Raw genomic sequence first — 21,669 nt, 5'->3', positions numbered from 1 at the left:
GTTCTTGATTCTCTGAGATATTTTGTGCTTAATTCCTCCTGTGGGCAATGGCAGATGAGTTGTAAGAACCTTTTCCGAGATGCAAAACAGAGTTCAGCTTCAACCCATGTGTCAATTCCTCCTCTAGGTGTTAAATTGGCTGTGTATCATTTGTTTGAACTGAGAAGATATGGCAATGCTAAGGTTTACTCTCTGCTTTGTAGCAAAGGGACACCAGGGGCTTACTTTAACTGTTAGAAGTAATCTGTACTTCCTTATAGAGAAAAATTTATTTTCATACAAGTGTGATAATTTGGGGCCCATCATTTTCACCACAAACAAATTAAACAGGACAGGAGCAATGGCTAAAATAATAAAATAGCTAGCTCTTTCATTACATGTTTGATAACACTTTGTTTGACACACTATTAGGTAGCCTTACAAACTGTTTAAATACTCTGAAATATATATTACCCCTTTAAGCTTTTATACCATTTGAAGATCTTTCTTTTTCACATTGATTTATGCTGACTTATAAATGCACACACAGAATGTCAACACTTAAAATGAATCAATTTCTTAAAGGATTTGAGTTCATTCTGATGAAACGACCAGATTAATTACATTGTTTAAAATATTCTGCAATCTTAATATCATTATTGTTTGCATCTTCCCAGATCCAAGTGTCATATCCAGTTTAAGAACATGAAACAGGACATCCACACAAAAGCGACAGACCCTTCATCCCATTATTATTTAATTAACTACTATCTAGAAATTGATGAGCACTGACCTTTGTTATGAAAGGTAAACAGTCCTGCGAGTTAGTAAGTAAATCAAAAATTTCAGCAGGAGGGATTTTCTCATCAAAATCTCATTGGTCCCCTTTTAGCTTATCTGTACCTCCTGGCTACCAAAGTACAGTGCACTAAGAAAGAGGCAAAATGATTTTCCGATCCAACCCTTTTTAAAAATATGCAGGAGAAAAAATTTCTTTAAAGAAGAGCCAGCCTCATGAAAAGATTCTTGTGGTGCCTAGCCTATGTATAATAAACACTAAGCCATCATCACAGTCTCACATTTCCTTCTTTCTAGGAAAATCAGGAAGTCTGCTCTTTATAATAGATGATCAAATATCTAGTGCTCCCAAATAAACCCGGGTATATATGTGTGAGATTTAAACAAAAAGATGTGGGACTAGTCTTTTGGAAACTAAGATACTTTATTTCTCTTTGGCTGAGAACATGAGTTATGTCTGCTGATGGCCCCCCACCACACTAGACAGACCAGCTGGGTCAGACAGTAGAGTACACAAGAAAATAACCTGTCACATCAGACATAGTTACTTGTTTCATTTAATTCTGTTCACCTGACCACTGCAGAGACTCAAATGAGAATGTGCAAATGGCTGGACTGGTTCAGACCGAGGGTCTGCCCTACCAGTACTCTGCCTCCAGCGATGGCTCTAGACGTGACAGCCCGAACTGAGGGCAAACATGTACAATACTTCCCACCATTCCCTACCCTCATGTCTCTACCTCCAGCTATTTTCAGCCCAGAGGAGTTACTGATCCATTTATGGTTTCTCTATCTAAGAACCTTCTTAGGTCTCCAGTCTTCTGTGTAAACCTCTTGTGTCCACAATGCTGTTTGGCAAGGAATGCCATACGACTTCTCCATTTCATGGAGAGTATTTACACTGCACAGTCTAACTCCAGCAGACAGCATTTAAAAGAATAACTTTTTTAATATTGGCAGATACAGATCATCTTCCTCAAGGTATTTGTTCCTATTTATATGAGAAAAGCAATGACACTCTTCTCATATGCTGGTATAGCAACCTCTTTCAAGACTATTTTGGAGACATTCACTTGAATGTTGAGTGGCTTTAAAAACTTGGTGTCCTTCTGAACAAATGTTCCTTCCTTTTAAGCTTCTAAAAACTGATTCATTCTTTTAAATCTGTTTCAATTTTTTTTTCTGGAAAATGCCCTTCCATGAACTAAAGTGGCCAAGTTTGATATCCCATTGAATTATCCTGCAAAAGGCCTTGCTTTCTCAGACCATAAAGGCAAAACCTACAATATTATTAAATTTTCAGTTCCAGTCTCCACAAATGCATTATTCTGAAAACCCTAGAGAAAATGTTCCCTACAAAACAAAAGAATGCTTAACAGATTAATATATATAGCTCTTTAATTTTTACAAACTGTACAGATAACTGCCACAAATCTCAGGTGTTTTACCATCTTGATGATTAAATCATCTCTGTAAGTAGCAGCAAAAATTTTATAACTCTCAGGGCCTGCATCATTAAGTACTGAAAATAACTTGAAGAGCTGTGCAAAGCAAATGGTACTGTTGTAAACTCCTACAGACTCCAAGGAACCTGAAGCCCTTTCTAAGGCAATAGTCAGTAATATTTCACATAAATAAAAAGCTAATTCTCTTACTTTTTATTATCAGACATTCTAGTCATTCTGGTATTGACATCGCCAGCTCTGCATTAGCATTTCTGTACCTGCGTACACTTGTATGCGCCTGCACACTGGTTGCCTAGATCAACTCATCTCAAATTGCTATATCTCTACCACCTCTCTCCACAACAGGCTGAAAACTAATCCACTGTCCATGAATAACAAGTTTCTCAACAGCAGCTTTTCAATACGGAGCTTGCAATCTGTCTTCCATTCACTTTGTCAAATTATGGTCCACATATCAGCCATTTGCAGCAGTGATATATCTGTCAGGCGTCAAGTACATCTCTTGCAAAGGAAAGTCTTTTTTAGGATTTTTTAACTTTCAAAATGTCTAATCCCAAACATGCAAAATAATGAGTCAGATGCCAAAAAATCATGAGGGTTTTTTTCTTTCCTTTTTTTTTTTTTTTAAATGTTAATGTCTTTTCCTTTGCTTTCTGGAGCTTTTTCTAGGTCATGTTTTCAAGCTTTTCTCCAAGGCCAGAAGGGTTTCAAACATTATTAAAAAGAAAGCAACTGAGATCCTTTTGTAATTGCATGTTTAAGAAAAACATTTATTGCCATCAAACTTAAATTCTGTTGAACTGACAACCAAGAATCTTCAGAGATGTGTTTGATCAAATAATCTTGAAATAGGAATATTGCTTCAAACCTGTTTTCTCTAGAGTTTTATTTACATTAATTATGTACGTTTTTCCAGATAATTAAGCTTTAACGAAAGCAGGTTGTTAGACATGGAAGAAAGTCATGACTTAGCACTATCTTGAAGGACTCTAAAATATCAAAATACCTGAGGTGTAGATTATATATCTCTGTGTATACATATGCATATCCTCACACAAACAGTGATTTCTTCACCTGAAATTTGTGGTTTGCTCTCCCTCAATACTGAGTCCCCTTAAAACCTCTACAGTGTTTTTTTTTCAGTGATGAGAAGACAGTTTTGTATGACAACGTGCATTACAAATCTTAGATTTCAACTGGTTTGTGATGGAAATGTTCATGAGTACTGATAAGAGTAACCATTCCTGTTAATCATCATCATCTCAGCTTATTTGTGCGGCACTCAGTAATTTGTTTTTATTTAAAGAGAGAAAGGCATTCCTTTCTTTTTATAACACAATTCCTCTGTTGGGCATTATCTAAGCTCAGCATAGAGTCCTTCCTGTGTCCTTTTTCTTCCATCCTTTCTGTCCTGATTAAGACTACTGGATAACTCAGCAGGAAACCCAGTGGGATTGCTCATGGTGTCTTGAAGTCACTCTTTCTTTCATTGTTTTTGCCTGTTAAACCTTGTTTTGCTCATCAATCCCTCTCCTGCATCCCACTGGATTCCCAACTTTCTTTTGTCAGCATCCTTGTTTGCTGCTAATTGAGTTCCTCTTCATTTTCCCTACCCCATTCTCTCGTCCTTCCTTCCTCCCCTCTCAGTTAGCCCATCTCCTCAAACGTCCCTCCTCCATCCTGTGCCTGGTGTCACTGTGCGGCCAGGCCTTAGCACCATGATCTAATGGGGTAGACCCCCAGATGACGAGGTATTTCACGGGTGCGCTTTAGTTTCAACTTGTTTCCTGTTTTCTGGGACGTGCTCACGGATCACAGCGTATTTGTGCCACCACAAACCCTCGGCGACGGCTTCCACTCTGCTGGGACTGGAGACAACGGGCTCTGCTGGCAGCTCGACCCAGATCAACCTCAGAGGGCTGCCAGGGCAGAGGGGTCGCCTGACCCCAACTTTACCAAACGGCCGCGGAAATCGGTCCGAGGGTCTCACAGAGGCACCTCAAGGGACCTGCCCGCGGCCACATCGGCAGCCTGAGGCCGGCCCAACCCAAGCAGCGGACCGAGCCCCCGCTCCCCGCCGCCACAGCCACCTCCCCCTGCCGCCCGCCCCGGCCCCGCGGCGCGGAGGGGGTGCCATAGTAACGGGCGGGGGCCGGGCGGCGCCGGGGGCCGGGCGGGAGGGCGCTGGGAGAGGGCGGGGACGGCGGCGGGATGGCGGGCACGGGAGCGCCCCCTCTCCGCGGCTCCCAGCCCGGCCCCGCCGGCCGCAAATGGCTCTTCTTCCCTCGCCGGCCCCTTTGTGTGAGGCACACTCGGAGCGGCGGCTCCGCGGCGGAGCGCGGTGCGTCCCCTGCCGCCGCCAGCCCAACCCAGCCGGGCCGGGCCGGGCCGGGCCGAGCCGGGCAGAGCCGAGGCGAGAGAGCCGGGCGGCTCGGGGCGGCCATTCCAGCGCCTCGGCGCCCCGCTCCCCCCGGGGGTGTGCGGGGGGCCCGGCTGCTCTCGCCACCTCCCCCCCCCAGTGCCCCCCAAGGCCCTCGCTGTGGTGGGCAACCAAAATACATCTCCACCAAACCGAAACAAATAAATAATAACAATAGTAATAATAATTAAAAAAAAAAAGGACCAAAAAAAAGGGAAGAAAGAAAGAAAGAACGGGAAAAGAACAGAGGGAGCGAGCGAGAGGGAGGGAGGGAGAAGCGAACCAACTCCGAGACTCCCATAAAGAGCGGCACGCACGGAGCGAGCGCCCCGGTGCCGATGCGTGGGGGAAACAATAAGTACTCGAAGTTACCTGCCCTGCCGTAGAAGAAGGAGGGTTCGTGGGTTCTCTCGCAGACATCTGCAGACCGGTGCTTTTTTGGAAGAGATTTTTTTTTTCCTCTCCTCTCCTCTCTCTCTCTTTACAAACCACAAACGGATGTGAGGCAGGGAAGGTGTTTGACTACTGAAGTCAGGCACCTCTTTTTTTATTCTTCTCAGTCTTGTGTGTCCCCCCCCTTCCCTCACACACACACATACACACACACACACACACACACACACACACACACACACACACACTCACACACCCCTTTTTTGCACCAACATTAACGACCAAAAGAAAAGGAAAGGAGTTTACTTGATGTTTTAGTGAAATGGACGTAAGATTTTATTCACCACCTCCTCAGCCTGCAGCCGCTCCTGATACGCCTTGTTTGGGACCTTCCCCCTGCCTGGACCCCTACTATTGCAACAAGGTGACTCGTGTTTTGTGTCGTCCGAGGTGTTTTATCTGTGCTGTCGGTGTGTGCTGTTGTCGCGGCGCGTTGCATGAGCGGGCGCTGCGCTCTGGCGAGCCGCGCACCAAGTTCCCCGGCGAGGCGGAGGGAGGGCAGCGGCACTTGCCGGGGTTTGGGGTTTGGGGAGCGCAGTGCCGCCCGCCGCGGAGCGGTGCCGCCGGGACACAAACCCGCTCCCCCTCAGGCACCCCAAATTAAAACCCCCGGAGTAGTCTGGGGGCGGGCGGCTGGAGCGGGGGGGTGGGTGGGGGAGGCATTTTCCATAACATCTTTTCGGAGAAACGGCGTGGACAGGGATGTTGATGCGGGGGACTTGAATTTCCAGGGTTCCTGTTAATGAGAAAAATCGCGCCCGCCACAAATGTGCAGAAACTCTGCCTCGCAGTTCATGTGTCAAAGAGGTACTTGGCGGTGCCGAAAGCACGTTTGTGTGTGTATGTGACATACACACACACACACACACACACACACACATCTCTCTGTGTGCACAGTAAGTCTGCATAGTGTTGACAAGTCGGTTCAGAACATTGGCTCCACTTTGTCCCGGCTGTGCAACTGCCTTACCAATTTCTCTGTAACTTGATTAAACCTCTGTAAATCGGGTCAGTACCTGAGGAAAGCTAAGTTCTAGGTCCCCGAGCCCTGGGGAAGGAGGAACCGCAGAGGATACTCGCGCTAGCCCAAATTCTGAGTCCGGTTCCGAGAGTTTGGTGCTGCGATCCCGGAGCACTTCGCGTGACTTTTGCTGCCAAGGAAGGGGGCTGGGGTTCCTGCATTGTTACTGCCGCTGTGGCCTGAGCCAGCTGGTGCTTTATGTATGAGCTGCACTTTCTCTGCTGTTACGGAATGGGCTTTACACATGAATAAAACGCTGGCAGTAGGAAATGGTCGGAAAGTGCGAGTTACCCACAGCACTCCTTTGAGCACAGCCCAGCCACGGGGAGCAAGCCGGGAGAGAGCGATGTGTTCAAACCTGCGCGCTCGGGCGCTTGTGTGGAAGCCCGCCGTGGCAGCCCGTGGCGGGCTGCAGCAGCAGCAGATGGCTTTTCGCAGCGCAAACTCCGCCGTGCGCAGGCTCCGCAGGGCCGGCCGCGGGTGCGGAGGGCGGCGGCGGGGCGCGGTGGCCGGCGGAGCGCTGCCGCGGAGGGGTACCCGCCCGGCCGGGCCCGGCGGACAGCCCGGTCCCGCGCCCGGCTATTGTCGTGACGGTCTCACGTGTCAGAGAAACGTTTCGAGACGTCCCTTTCATCCCGGGCAGCTGCCTCGATTCAGAGATAAACAGCAAAATAGAGTGTGTCTGTGCTGAGGCGCGGAGGCTGCGGCTCCCGGGTGAAGCCCTCTCAGTTTTCAGGAAAGGTTTCCCACATGGTCGCATCTACCAATCACAACAGAAAGGACCAAATTCATCCTGGCTGCATTTCACATATACTCAATGGAGTTATAGAATCCAGAGATAAATCTGGCCCTTTGTGGTGGATGCCTCAGGATATTTCAAGAGAGATCCCAGAGGTATGACTGTTAGTGTTGTTTTAAGTAACTGTTTTGCAGCATCTGGCAAACGTGCCCTATATATTGGAAGTTTGTGCCAGGAGTGAACTTGGTTCAGCAGGAAGAGTTCAAATGCAAAGGAGCATTTATGTGTTCATTAATTTTCTGTTAGTGCTCTGAGTAATCATGAGACTACTGCTACTTTTCATCTGTGGTTTGCTGTTATTTTCTCTATTGTCAGTTTTGTAAATTTTAACAGTGAAGTGTTGCCATGTGAAAAGCTTGGGCTGATATTAATGGCATAAGAACCAAAGTGTTTGAAGATCTGTTTGGCAGTGAAACTGGACAAACATTATTAAACCTATCAATGATTTAAAGCTTCAGAAAGAAGGTAATGACTTGAATACACATTTCACTCATCATTCTTGAGATAGTGGGCCAGATTTAATTTAAAAGTTAAATGCTTTGGAAAATCAGGAATTACTTTAATATATTAAATCATTTTCCAATTAAGTTCCTTAAATAATTTTTGGTGTGTTGCACTCCAAATCAAATAAATTAATTTAGAAAGTCGTTTTCAGAATTTTTTTACTAGCTGGTTCAAGCTTCTTTCAAGTCATGCCATGTATGAGGGAGCAAACTGTTCTTTTTAAATGCAAATGAGACACTCATTCTGTAGACAAGTTGCAACTCTTCTATTTCACTTTGCCTGAACTGATAATGTGCTTAAAAGTGCACAGTCATAAGACATATGTTTTATGCTTGGAAAAGACTTACCAGGAATGTTTCAATATAAGATATCTAGTATAGAACAAATGTCTTTCTCCCATGTCTTTACCACTGACCATTGATAACATTAAATGGACAGAGTAGATTTGCCAGGCCCCTTGGAGGCATACATTTAGTGAACATTTCATTTTTCACCCCCTTCACTTTCTCCCTTTGCCCAGCATGATTAACATTGCTGTGAAAACTTATCTGACTTGTTCTAAACATATCGTCATGTTACAGTATTGCTCTGTCACTCATTTTCAGGCTGTGTGTATTTAGGGAGTTTGAAGGGCGAGAGGCCTGCAGAATTTTCTGTTCAATATGTTTGGTTGAGTGTTTGCTTTTAAACTCCCCCAGGAAAGGAGATGATGGCTGGAGTGGGATGGATCCATGTTCTGGGTTAGAATGGGGGTCTTCATTAGGTGTTTACCTGCAAAACTCATTCAGAACTCATTCAAAACCCTCAGGAATCTTGTTTCTTGTAAAGTTAGTTAAAACTTGCTTTTGGCACTTACTAGTGGATTTGGCCCTATTTTTCATACCTAGGTTTTGGTGGTGTTTTTCCTTTTTCAAATTTGCCAGACTTTGATTCTTTACATTTGAAGTCTGCTTGAGCTACTGGTAATTTAGAATGTATTCCACGAATACTTAGGCTTTTAAGTTTTCTAATTGTTCTGTTAGTACTAATTTTTTTCCCTGATCAGATTGTTGTTTGTAGCATATGAGTTCCCAGGCACATGCATGGGAGGTATTGACGGTGCATTTTTCTGTAGCCAAAGGAAAATAATGTAGATTCAAACAATCGCCTCTTATCTTACGATTTTGAGTTGGCAGGCTTTGTTTCAGAAGACTGCTTAGATCTTTATTTTATAAACCTAAAATAGCATTCTAAGCATCTTAACCTAATATTTCTCTATCTGCTGTGAAAGCTCATTATACTCTGCATATATTGTTATGCAGGCTTTTCCTTGTTTCTCTTGCATTACCCATGGAGAGAGAAAAGTGAAAGAGCAATGCAAACAATGTTGGTTATGACAACTGTGTGAGGTATCTCTTATACAAACAGACAGAATGGACAGTATGCTTTGGTATATAGGTCAGCCTTTGAAATAACATAGTGGAGCTCTTATGCTGGACAGATTTAGGGTTGGGGTTGTACTGTTCGCCTCTTGAAACTTGAAGCATAATTGCAGTTCAGATATGTTCAGGCTAATGCAAGTAGTCTGTTCAGTTGAAGTTTATTTTAGGAAGCGTCACGTTCCATAATTGAGTTGAATGATATAAAAGAAATAACTTTGATAATCCAAGTGTCTCAATTTGATAGAATATGGCCAGTGTTTTCATGCTGCCTGAAGAAGTCAGATGGTAAGTTTAAATGTTTATGTAGAGAGAGGTAAATAACAGCCTCATGGCTTTCCCTATTGAAGTGCCACCTCCAAAGACCGCTTCGATCAGTACTGTAAGAAGGATTGGTGTATTTTAATTTTCATACTTGCGACTTTACGGTGTTTTCAGATATCTGCTCACATAAAGCACAGTTATATAATTGTAGTTTGACACAGCTAATGACAGGGATGCTGACCTCTGCCATCAGTAGGCAGAAAATAATGGTCTTTACTGCTCCCAATGGTTAGCCTTGCAGAATTATGCACTGGATTCTTCTGTGATTTGCTACCTTGTTCAAAAATACAGGAGCCTACAGCTCATCTTTCTTGTATTCACTGGTAGTTGTCAGTGCAGTGGAAAAATACAGCCAGACAGCAGAGGTAAAATGATAGACTGTAGTTGTTTTTAAAAAGAGGAATAAAGAAGAGAAAGGAAGGAGAGGGAAGCAAAACCTTTCAAAATGAAAAAAGCAGAGTGAACTTGGGTAGAAGTGGATAAGGAGATATAATACAGTGCTTTGTAAGCAGGTAACAATCCCGCTGGTAATCAGAATTCCATGGAGCAAAAGTGCGTATATTTATACTCAGCGTTTAAAGTAATTTATTGTGTAAACTTAACCCTACCATAGAGACTACTCTAAATAAAATATTCCATGGCTGTTTGCAAAGTGTACATTCTTTCCAGGGGCTTTCTTCCATCCAGTCTCTATCTCAAACTCAGAAGTGTGGCAAGCAGGCTCTCTGAAGGACAGCTCTAAAGCTGAAATACTGTTACTGTTTTGACAGTGTTTTAGATTATGCTCATATTGTTTATCCTGAACATATTTTTTCCCCCTTAAAAAAATACCTTGTCCTCTACCGCATTGGAATCATACTTAAATTTGTTACCATTTCATAAAGATTAAACAGTTGTATTAGGGCTGACTGTTGATTTTCAAGTGTTAAGTCTCTTAGTTTCAAAAATACCACATATGAAGAATGGAAATGGACTTTTCTTTCCTGGGTTACTAGACCTTAGTATATAGACTCAAGAGTTGTGAGTAAGTCTCAAGTGTGCCTCCTTAAATTCCAGTGTTTCAGAAAAGAAGTGGTCCCAGTTTTAGTGGAACACGGAAAATGATTTATGTATGTGCTTTTGAGAAATCTTTCTCAAAGGTGTCTATAAACCAAAGCATTTGCAGTATTTTTTTTTTCTTTCTGCCAAACATCAGTACCTTGAGAGGAATTATGTTTTATTCTCATACCAGAATGATGTGTTTCATCTCTAGAGCATTACCCTCAATCAGCCTATCATGAGGTCTTATGAAAAAAAAGTGAAAACAGTAAATTATTAAGAATGCTGAATTAACTAAACACTACAGCACATGCAGTACCTTTGGTGTTTACATTAAACCAAAGAGCAGCTGGAGCTGACATTGAGAAGCTGGTACTGTGCAAGACTGGGCAGTTCCAGCTCCTGTTGAGTCCGGGGTGTGCTGGGGATGATCACTCTTTACTGTGAAGAACTGAGCACCCTCCAGCCCTCAGATTCCCATGTTAGCAGGACTTTCTCATCTTGCTAAAGACGTAAGCGTTTGGAAATAAACTGTGCATAAAACAAAATTTATATTTAAGCAGAGAATTGTCCTAATCATGGCAGGATCTAGATAAAAATTCTTGGATATTTAAATCCTGTATTGATGGTAGATATAACAAAGCTTAGATGTTGGAAGTAAAAAGCTTCCTTTGACTGCCCTCTCAGCATGGCTCAAGAGTGACCTGAAAGCACCACTTCGCATGGTGAGAGGGTAGTCCCTGGATCAGTGCAGACCTTGGCTTCTGGAACTGACAGCAGAGGCAATTAGTGGCAGCTTTGTTTATCTTTTTGAAGAGGACAGATGCTCTTTGAATGTCTAGCATGGATTGCATGCAATAAAATACTTATTTTAAATATAACCTAAATTTAAGTGTTTTGTTTTTGCAGTTGGACTATGTGATAGTTGTAGATCCCTTCCAACTGAAATAGTCTATTCTGCTGTTTTAGCTATGCAACTATGTACCAACTTTCTGCCCAAAGAATGATTTCTCATTAAAAACGTTGAGTTATAAACCGCTTCAAAACATGGTTTATAGCAGATTCGCCAAATGACTCTTAATTATAGCAATGCTTCCAAAATACTTTCAGGCATGGAATTCACATCAACCCAAATGAGATTTTCTTGGTCATAACGCTTTTCCCCACAGCGTTCAGTTGGAAAATGGCAGCGTTGCATTATTCTATGGTTAGGCACAGATTTTGCAGCCTTAGCAGCAGCACCAAACTCTGCCCTCCACAGAGGTGAGTGCACGTAAGGATCTCTTGTCCCCCCTGCTGCTGGAGTATCTGCCATTTATGTTCATTGGTAGCAATCAGTTTCCATTTAGTAAGTCATCAAATAAAATGTTTAGCTCTTGATTTAGACCTTCAAACTTAAAATTGTTTTTCAGCAGACATCTTGGTGTAACCCACATTTGTAATGTCTGTGGTTTTCTTTTGCTTCTTATGTTTGCAGTAAGTAGTTTATTTTTAGCATTTGAATTTCATATCGCTCTAATAATATTTATATCTTATCTTTCAATTGCACATATGCTAACACTGTTCCTGAACTGTTCATTTAGTATTTCTCACTGGGCTGCTATTTGATTTGCTATAGACCCCTGTTGAATGGTTTCCTCCCAAGGAACACGCTGCTTTCTAAGTTGCAAAACATACTTGAATTACATGAGCATCTGACAAATCCAGGTTAGTGGAAATGTCAGAATGTTTTAGCATTCACATTCTTGACTGTTAAACCACTCTCTACCAATCAAAAGTGGCACAAATGGCTTTTTTCAAAGGTACTGCTGGCTAAGCATGGAAATTGAGCTGCTGTGGTAGTACTTTTGTCTCCTGCTATTGTTGTTGATGATTATATGGTCTTAAAGGTTAAATGGAAGTTACTGTAGCTGGTATGTATTTTTGTTATATTAAGAAAATCTGCAGTGAATTCCAGTTCTAAATGCAAGAAGAATTCAGAACTCTGAAATCAGACAGTGATAACCTGTACTTAGGGAAATGGGTCAGTAAAGGAAGTATAAAGTCTGCCATGTGGAGCAAAAGATTTATCTAGACAGTTCCTGCCAGAAGAGAAGATTACGTAAACATGTAAATTCCTGTTGTATCTATGCTACTCTATATGTATATACACACATAGATTTCTGCTTCATTATATATTGCTGACTTTGAAGGAAGTGAACTTACTCTGAGAATGCATCATTTCTGTCCTTTACTATAAGTAACTGGCTTTGAAGTCATATTCTGGTCACAGTTGCCAGAAGTGGGTAGGTTTGTGTTCGCGAATAAGAGAAAACATTTGTTTCTCATATGATTGTTGTGTTTGCATCAACCTGAAGTAATAATAAATAGTAAAAGAAAAAATAATGTGGAAAAGGGATGATAACCTTTCAAATAATATAATTGATCATTTGGCAGACAAAGTTGTGAACATTAGTCATAGAAACCTGCAGATAGTCGAGGCTTAATATCAAAGCTAATGATTTATTTTATGTTAATGACTTTCTGCTAGGGCATAAAAGACTGCTCATAATGGACTCACAGTGCTGTGTTCAGTTGTGAAGGCTAATGGGATAATCTTACCCAAAATTAAGCTTTTTGAAGTAAATCATGGTGTTGTTTTTTCAAGTTAACTCTTGAAAATGTATTGTCAGATTGATTCCTTAAGAACTGCTTGTAGTCTTTATAAGAAAATATAAGGCAAGTTCTTTTTTCTTCACCAGCAGTTTTCTTAATTGTGTTGGAAATGTCTGTTTATGTTTTTTTTACTGTTCTGAAAAATAATATTCGAGATGTGGAAGTCATTCAGTCACCTCAGTGTTTTTACCATAGGGCAATAGGTTTTTGTTAGGCAGAGTTGTTTTTACAGGTTGAACAAAGGAAAAGAATTATTTTTTTAGTGGCTTAGCCACTTACTAGCTAAATGGCAGTAAAAATCTTCATTTTGCATTGAGAAGTTTTTAAAATCATGTTTACAATTAGTTATAACCAACATTATATTTCAATAAGAGATAATTTGCCTACTAAAGTTCACATAATGTGCTAATCATGTGTAGTGGTTAATAAAGGCCTCCTATCTCACTCCCCTGATGGCTATAAAAGGCTATTATGTTCATGGCAGCAGTTCAGGTACAGCTGCTGTGTGTTAATAATGCATCATTGTCCCACTAATAAACACAGCAAAGGTCAGCAACCCTGAGCACCTAAAACACCCATTCTCTTTCCAAAATATTTATTAACACCTTAATGGTGTATCTATTCATTTTGGCTAGGATTATATCAGTTAATGACCCTCATGGAATACTGTGTGTTCAGGTTCTGCAACCTACATGCTGTTGTGGGCTGCTGCACTCATCTTTCCTCCTAAGCACTTCTTTTTCATCACAACTATGTGTTGTTTTTGAAGACTAGCATTTCATGGTCACCTTATGATTAACTTGCTTCGGTACTTAGTTTGTCAGTTTTCATTTTTTTCCTCAGCTAATTTAACATTCTGTCTAGAGGCGGAATTTTCATTACTTAAGACACTTTGTAGAAATTCTAACTGTGAGCTAAAACACTATGTGACTGTGTAACACACACTGACACATGCATGCACAGAGAGATGCACGTATACATGTGTGTACATGAGCACTACTTCCCCTAGGTTCCACACATAAATTTATACTAGTTACTTATGTTTTCTTTTTAGCATGGATTTCTGTATTCATAAAGGTTTGTTTTAAAATGCATTTTCTACAGACAAAGAACATACTCACATGGGATTTCCATTTTGCCAGGGAAACATGCAAATCGATAGGCCAGCACTTATCTACATTAAAATTAGGTACACTGTAATTTATGGGTGTAGTGATATTGTATTTTTCTTGCATAGCCTCAGATATTCTTTAAGGTAGCCTGGCTCTGTGTCCATAGAGAAAAGCAAAAGTGTTAATCTTGTAGTATTGTCTTTTGTTTTCTGTTACTCATTTTGAAAACCTGATTTTTTTTCTTGTGCTGTGTGATTTACAAACAAATGTTTAGAGGGCAGAAAAATACCAGTACATTTCCATCAAGAGAAATGAAAAAGCTTAACTAACTGAAGGGTTTCTATTTGGTGTAGCACATAGCTTCAATGACACATTTGTCATGCTTTAAATATATAATACATACAATAAAATATGTACAGGCACAGTTGTGATATATGTAGTGTCTGGCTCCATTGCTATTGTTTGTAGTCTCTACGGTTGTCATACATTGTTCTTTGCACATCATACCCTTACAGCAGAATTTGACACAATTTCTAGCTTTCAGTCCTGCACCATTTTCATTGCACAATATACATGAGTTTGACAGGGTGTGTTGAGGACAACTCTGGCAAGCAATTGATATTTTGAAGTGGCAAGCGTTTCAGCAGCTGCCTGCTTGTGAAAAAGGAATGATAAGGTATACTGTATTGTTAGTTTCAGGCAAAGCATTAAGGTTTAAGCTCTGTAAAAATGTACACATTATTCGTCAGTGGTGAAGCAAGCCTTTTATGTTTTTTAGAGCTTAGCTCTCTGGCTGATGTGAACTAGAATGACATTGGTTTAATGGTCAGTAAATGAATAGGAGTACTTTGAATTTGAACCACTGCCAATTTTGCACCGACAAAGAGACTGACAAAAGAAAGATTTTATGTGAAAGCAAAGCACAAGCAATGTTTGGGGAGGTGGGGAGAGGGGCAGAGGAACCCAACAGAAATATTCTCCAACGCCGCCTTGTAATTCTTTTAAAATTGTTAAAACACATCCATTTTGCATGGCTTATCTGCTACGAACCTAAGCTGTTTCATCTAATGTTCTTTAAAACCTGTTGTATACACATAGTCTTTTAGAATATATTCATATGGAATTTACAGTGTGTTTTTCTAAATACCACACTGTGCCCTGAAGGCCTGTTGGCAGAACATCAGAGTTGTCCACTGCTGGAGTTCTCAAGTCTCTCTCTATCTGGTAGTGGGAAATTGTAGTTTAATCAGTTATGGCACTTTCAGTGTGTAACATTCATTAGTAAGGCAATTTGTCATGACTGTTAATAGTTAGGATGCATCTGCTCTCTCTTCAGTTATGGAGTGTGATAAGCAAGAGGGCAAATATTTCAATATTTAATAATATTAGCATGTTTGAAAACTGTAATTCAAGGTTAGTGCTCAAAACACAAACATCAGATTACTAACAATCTATGTATTTTTAATGGTTTTACTTTTACAGATTGGATTTGAAAGTACCCTAAAGCTCTTACGAGTTGTGCATTATGTGACTGGGTATTAGAAAGTAAATGTTAGCATCTTCAATGTTTATCAAAGACTTTTCCTCTCTTTCCCTCTGTAAATTGAAAGTTAGGATATTTTCAAGGAGTTGGAGTTACTTAAAATTATTTTCCACTCTATCAGTAATAAATTGTTCACAGTATCATTTTTGGCAGTAGTGGATCTTTTTCAGTGTTAGTTTTGTGTCTGGGCAGCTCACAATGTAACATTATAAAAGATATTCGATGCCTACCAAATAGACAACATGCAATTAGAATAATGTTCTCTTCTCACTAAAAACCAGCTTGTAATCATTGTTCATTGTTCTAAATATGAAAGGATAAATTGTTTCCTACAGCCAAGAAAGGTTAGAGAGGGATTTTTTTCACATAAATCTGATAACCCTCATGTATTACATAATATGATAGCTTCACACACAATAGCTTTGTGACACATTTTAATTTTTAATGAAAAGCCCCCAAAATTTTAACATAATTATTTCTTTAGAAACCGAGCCCAATCTTGGTAAAATCCGTTCTTGCTAGTAACAAAAGCTGTTACTGTTTAAGTTCCTGTTCAGCAGTTAGTTGGTACGCTTCACTGGATGTTGTCAAAAAGGCTTTTCTCTTGATTGACAACCCCGTAGGAATGTGAATGGAGATTTTAATTGCATATCATGTGTGCATATCAGAGTGAGTGGATTCACTGACTCTGCTTAGCTCTGTATCTCTACAGGTCAGTCATGCCAAAGTACTTCTTTTTTTAATAAGCAATTGATATATTTTCCAATGAGAGAGAAAAAGGGCATGCAAGTAAAGAATGGACTGTAAAGCAAAAGGTTCCTGTGAATTTTGGAAGAAAAATGTGTGCAATAAATTTTAACACAATTAAGAGGTGCTTTGATGATGCAAGTTCATATTAAGTCTACATTGGCCAAAGACTGCTAAAATAGAAGTGTGTTTATATTTTTTCTTTTAATTTTTCTTATTTTTTTTTCCAAGAGTACTTTGAACAAAATCAGTTTAAAAAAAAAGTAAAGTGAGTGGAAAAATTTACTGAGGCAAGCTGCCCTTGAGTCTTCCCCTTGAAAGAGACAAGGGGAAGTGATGGGAGTTTCTTCCTTTTTAGTGAGAGCTAGTGGGGTTTCTTGTTCATACTGGATTTGATCCACACTTTTTGGGCAACACTGTTAATTTAGGGGGAGATTATCTCCATAAGGACCTCAGTTTTAAGTCTGATACTAAAACCAATTTTTATATCAACTGTAATGCAACCAAAATATTTTTGTTCTTAAGAACAGTAAATGATACATCACTACAAAATAACACTGCTAAATAGACCTCATTATTTTCCATAGCCAAGAAAATTGAAGGTGAAAGTAACAAAGCCAAATATTCATTATTATGAATAATAATTATATGTTGATATCTTAAATTAGATTCCAGGTTTCATTTTGCATCAGAAACCACGTCATTGACTGTATTCTTTTTAAAGCTCATAAAGCATCAGCAACTGAAAGCACAGCTACCAGACAGTTGTGAGGAACTTTTAGCTGAGTTAGTGTTTTGTTCCAGTACAGGGACATTAAAATCTAAAGGGGGATGACAGTTGCATTTTTCTGTGAGAACCCCTGGGAAGGAATTGTTACTTAGTGACAAAGTTTCTTTCCTGGTTTCTCCTGGTTTGTTTTGAATGAAAAGCAAATTGACTGCCTTTTGCTCTCTCCCTTTGTGTAAGGCCAACTCTGACTTTCAGGTTATATTTGTGTAAAAAGTGTAGGAAGGAAGGATGCTCACCACTTGTTGAAGGCACATCAAATGGTCTGACAACACGCTGGCACCTATATGGAGCCTGTTTGCTCCTGTGCTGGCTTAAGGTATATCTCACCCAGCTGCATCTTGAACATCAGTAAACCCTCAGGAGTGCTTAAAATAAGTAAATACCTTCAGAAGAAAACCAACAAGATTTGCTTTATTTCTGATGAGACAGATCACTTCTGACTTTATATATGACATCGATGTATGGTTGGACCTCTTAGAATCTGATGCTTCTATGGGTTGCAGTGTTTTTGAGTAAAAAATAGAGCACCAGGTCCACAAGACTCCCAAAGCCAGGGAAGATTCCAGATTTTGAAACTTGAAAGCTGTATGAAATGAGGAATTTTCAGATTTTTTTATCAATGTTGAGGAAAGAATCTACTTAGATTGTGCAGCATTAAATACCAGGGCCAATTTTGTAAATCACCATAGTAGCTCTTGAAATAAAGTTGAAAAGATTGCAACATTGATGTCATGAGGACTTCATTTTTTCAGGATTTTGTTAGGTTACAAAGTCAGACACTAATATTGGGAATGGCAGATTTAAGGATGTCTTGATTTTTCCCTTTAGTGTGTTATCATCGGCAGGAATTGGAGTGAAACAGAGGGTGTGGAATGAGTGATCATGCCATTGCAACTTTATCATTAACGCAGTTGAAAATTGCACCAGAGTAAAACTTCCAGGCAGCCTCAAATTTGGCACTTGTTACATTTTGACTTCATGAATTTCTAACCCAAATAATATTTTAAAAATAATTCTTTTTTTGTGTCTGTTTTGCTGATCCATTGGATCATATCCATGCCATCCATTGCTCTTGTCTGTTCGGAGTGTCTGAGTCTCTTCAGCATTGCTGCACAGATTTTTCTGCTGCTGAATTAACTCTTTTTTAGTAGCAGGGAGAGCTTTGTCATGGTGAGTGAAGTGAGGACCAAGTCTTGGTGTGGCTAGGAAGATCTTGGCCTCTCTCTTACCAATCCTTTCCTTCTGATACTTTGATGCAGGCTGTCATGATGCATGCATTACATTCTATGATTTTGAATTGAACATGAGAATACCTGTGTCACTATTTTGTCCTGATGCCCTCATTTTGGGCTGAGGAACTCAAGCATAAGTTAAGGCCTTAGTATTTTCAACACTTTATCTCTGAACAAAAGGCACTTCTCTATCTCAATATCTTTTCTTCTCCTGAATTTGAAAGTTATCCTGCAAATAATGGAGCTGGTTGAGTTTCCTTAAGGCTAAAAATACCCAAGCTCTAAATACAGATATTGTGACCAAAATTACAGTCACATGTAGTATAGTTAAACCTACAATTGTGAAGTAAGAGAAAGCCTACTGTGTATGTATTTATTATTATATATATGGTTACTATGCTTATTGAAATAATTAAAGAGGCATCTGTTAAGTGTATGCTTATACTAAACTTTCTAAATTTGTATAAATTATTTCAGTTCTAGTAAAACCAGGGGATTCAGTTTACAAATCCTTAGGGCTCGTCCTATCATATTTTTCTTTGGAGTTAGAGAGGAGTCCATGTATTTAATAATGAAATCTCAGAGAAAAAATATTTTTGAAAAGGAAAAATATATTACTCAGCAGAATCCATTGCCCTTTTAAGAATGCTTTCTCAAACAGAACACTACAGTGGAAATACTAAAGTAGCATTCTTAAACTCGGCTGTGATTTTATTAACTCTCTTCAGAAATCCAAAATTTAAATGCTAATATTTACTGCAGAGTAAAACAGTTCTGAATTTAGAAGGAATCTAGAAGGTTTTGGTTGGAGGAGAAGACTGCTTTCTAGGAACAAGTTTATTACAACAGAGACAGCCCTTAACCTGCTGCTTCCTACATGGTTGCCTGGAATTCTAGCAATGCTGGAAGCTCTTTGTTAGAGGTGTAAGCATATTCTGAAGCAATGGGGCACATTGATGTACCAGGTCTGGAAGTTAATTTTCTACCATTCACTCATCAGAATCTTTCCTTATTATTACTACTGAGCTTGTAATGGGCCTATACAAAGCTGAGTAGTTAAAAATAGAATCACAGAATCACTGAATATTCTGAATTGGAGAGTGTAATGATCTTCAGGTCCTACTATCCTGGGTAAGGATGAATTTTTTTGAGGAAACATGAGCTTTTCACACACACTGGTAGCTCAGTGTTCAGTCAAGTGTGGGAGAGGAGAGCAGGGAAGGGGAGCACTGAGTGTTTAAGGAATTCATCTAAGCAAAAGAGCTGGGTCTGTGGTCCCTTGTGCTGGTTCAAGAATCTGTTTGTATTTTACCATCACTGAACACCAGTTTCTGTTCTGTCAGGACACTCCTTTCTCCCTTTACGTTTCGAGTATTTGCCGTACACAGATGCTGAACTTTGAAAAGATGGGTGAATTGCATTCTTAGAGTACCTGTCTCTTGGGGATTAGGAGTTTGTGCTAGAACAGAAGAAAACATGAAGATATTCTGTAGAAAGAAGATTTTCTAGCTGGTCTTGGCTAAAGCTGGATACCATTTCCACCGGTATGGGCACCTTAACTATCTCCAGGGAAAAGCTGACCAGCTGACTCTTAGATGAGAAGGGACACCACCAGAGGGTCCTGAAGTACCTGTACTGCCAGTGGAGAAAGCATGAATGGAGTGGGGGGTGTGCCCCAGACAAACTAATTTTCACCCTGAGTTCTTTGTGGTGGCTCAGAAATCTCTGGTTCACAGACCTAGTGTGACAACATATCTGCTTTAAGGAAAATAGCCAAATTCAGATTTAAATGGCAGCAGAGCTATTAGGATCAGGACAGATCAACTGAAGTAGTGCTGGGTGATGTTAAAAGTTATGTGAATGTGGGTTTGCAGAAGTCTTTACGGTACATATATTGCTTTTTCTGTGAACTTGCAAGACTTTAGGCAATGCTTGCTGGCTCATGGAACAAACTCCCCATGCTGCAGTGGTTTCTCTGTGAAGTGCTTCCTGTCTTAGTCTGTGAAACATCACGTTAGCTATCCCATTGCTGCATTTATCGCTACTTTCCTCACTCATGTTCTTTAGAAAGTCCTGACATCCTGCAACAGAGACTGATTTACCATTTCCGACCAGGAACTTTCTTTTAAGAAGGTAGAATCCAAAAATATCAGAAAATCCTTTTTTTGACCATTATAAAGATGAAGAAATGGGGAAAAATAATGTAACCAAAAATATATCGTGGTGAGAGAAAGAGCAGTGTCCAAAAATGCATGTAGATCCTTCAACACATATTGAATTGTGGTCTACAGAAACACTGTGAGATGCTATGTCATCTCCTATCCCATTCTGCCCCTCCCCCCCTCCCCCATCTCTGAAAAAATCACTCTTCTCCACATCACAATTTGTTATCTCGTAACTTGGATGAGAACCTCATTCTTCCTCAACAGCAGATCTTATTTCAGTCCTTATCTGGTGGTTCAATAACTTATGCCTCTAGCTCTTAAAAAAAAAAAGAAAGGGCTGATGAGTTTGAAGTACAAGGAGCAGACCGCTCAATTATGTGAATTCTTTTTCCTTCAGGGCCACTCCACAGTACTCCATAAATATAATTTTACTATTTGGGTTTTGGTTTTTCCTCTTCTTGGGGTTGATTGTTTAGCTGAGAACCTGGCAAATAAATTATTCTACACAGAAATAGTTAAAAAGCATTAGCTTAAGATTATTAACCACACAAGTGCTAAAGTCATGAAAGGACTTGTTTATACCCATAAAAGTAGGGAAGAGAAAGGTAAGAATTAGAGCTGGAATTCCATATTTAGTTCGAAATTTCTAGTGATGGCAACATATTTTGTATATAGGATTATTACTTTTTGGCAAGCCCTGCTATATCTAAACACTTTTGGGTGGGCTAAGGATGAAGTTTCGTTTTAACTCAGAATTTTCTTGCTTTGTGGTTTCAGACTTTAGATTATAATAACATTTCATGAGCATCAATTTTTATGGTACAGTTCCTTTGTAGAAGATGCTGTTTTTACACAGAACTAGTGCTAGGTCTGTCACATTAGATTTTAAAAGGTGAACTTAATTATATGTGTCCTGACAAAGATTTGTATCGTCTAGGATGCAGAACTGTGACAAGATGTTTTTGAAAGAATTAAACAAATCTTGTATTTTCTTACTACTTTTTTCCCATTATCCTAGGGAGTAATGCCACCACGTGCAAAACTTTACCCTCTTGGTGCCTCATTATATGGGCTGCAGTACACTCCTGAATATCTCATTACATTCTGTATGAACCACTTGTATAGGACTGCCAATGTCTGTCACCAGTTCTGCCTTAATACAGTTTCCCATTCTTAGTATCTTGTGTCTAGACTCAGTGCAGCACA

General features: G+C 40.1%; 1 protein-coding gene across 2 annotated transcripts in view; it reads left to right on the top strand.

Annotated features, from left to right (window-relative positions):
- The first annotated feature begins 5,250 nt into the window (after nucleotides 1-5,250).
- The window catches only part of TOX (thymocyte selection associated high mobility group box), a 218,985-nt gene continuing 202,566 nt past the window's right edge, over nucleotides 5,251-21,669 (top strand). For both annotated transcript variants that reach the window (XM_069004806.1, XM_069004805.1), the window contains exon 1: nucleotides 5,251-5,479. In XM_069004806.1, coding sequence (XP_068860907.1) covers nucleotides 5,378-5,479 — 102 coding nt within the window. In that variant the 5' untranslated portion in view covers nucleotides 5,251-5,377. The remainder of the gene's footprint in view (nucleotides 5,480-21,669) is intronic.

The sequence above is a fragment of the Aphelocoma coerulescens genome, chromosome 2 (genome assembly GCF_041296385.1).
Source record: "Aphelocoma coerulescens isolate FSJ_1873_10779 chromosome 2, UR_Acoe_1.0, whole genome shotgun sequence".
NCBI classification, from domain to species: Eukaryota; Metazoa; Chordata; class Aves; order Passeriformes; family Corvidae; genus Aphelocoma; species Aphelocoma coerulescens.
This window is presented reverse-complemented; position numbering and strand designations above follow the sequence as displayed.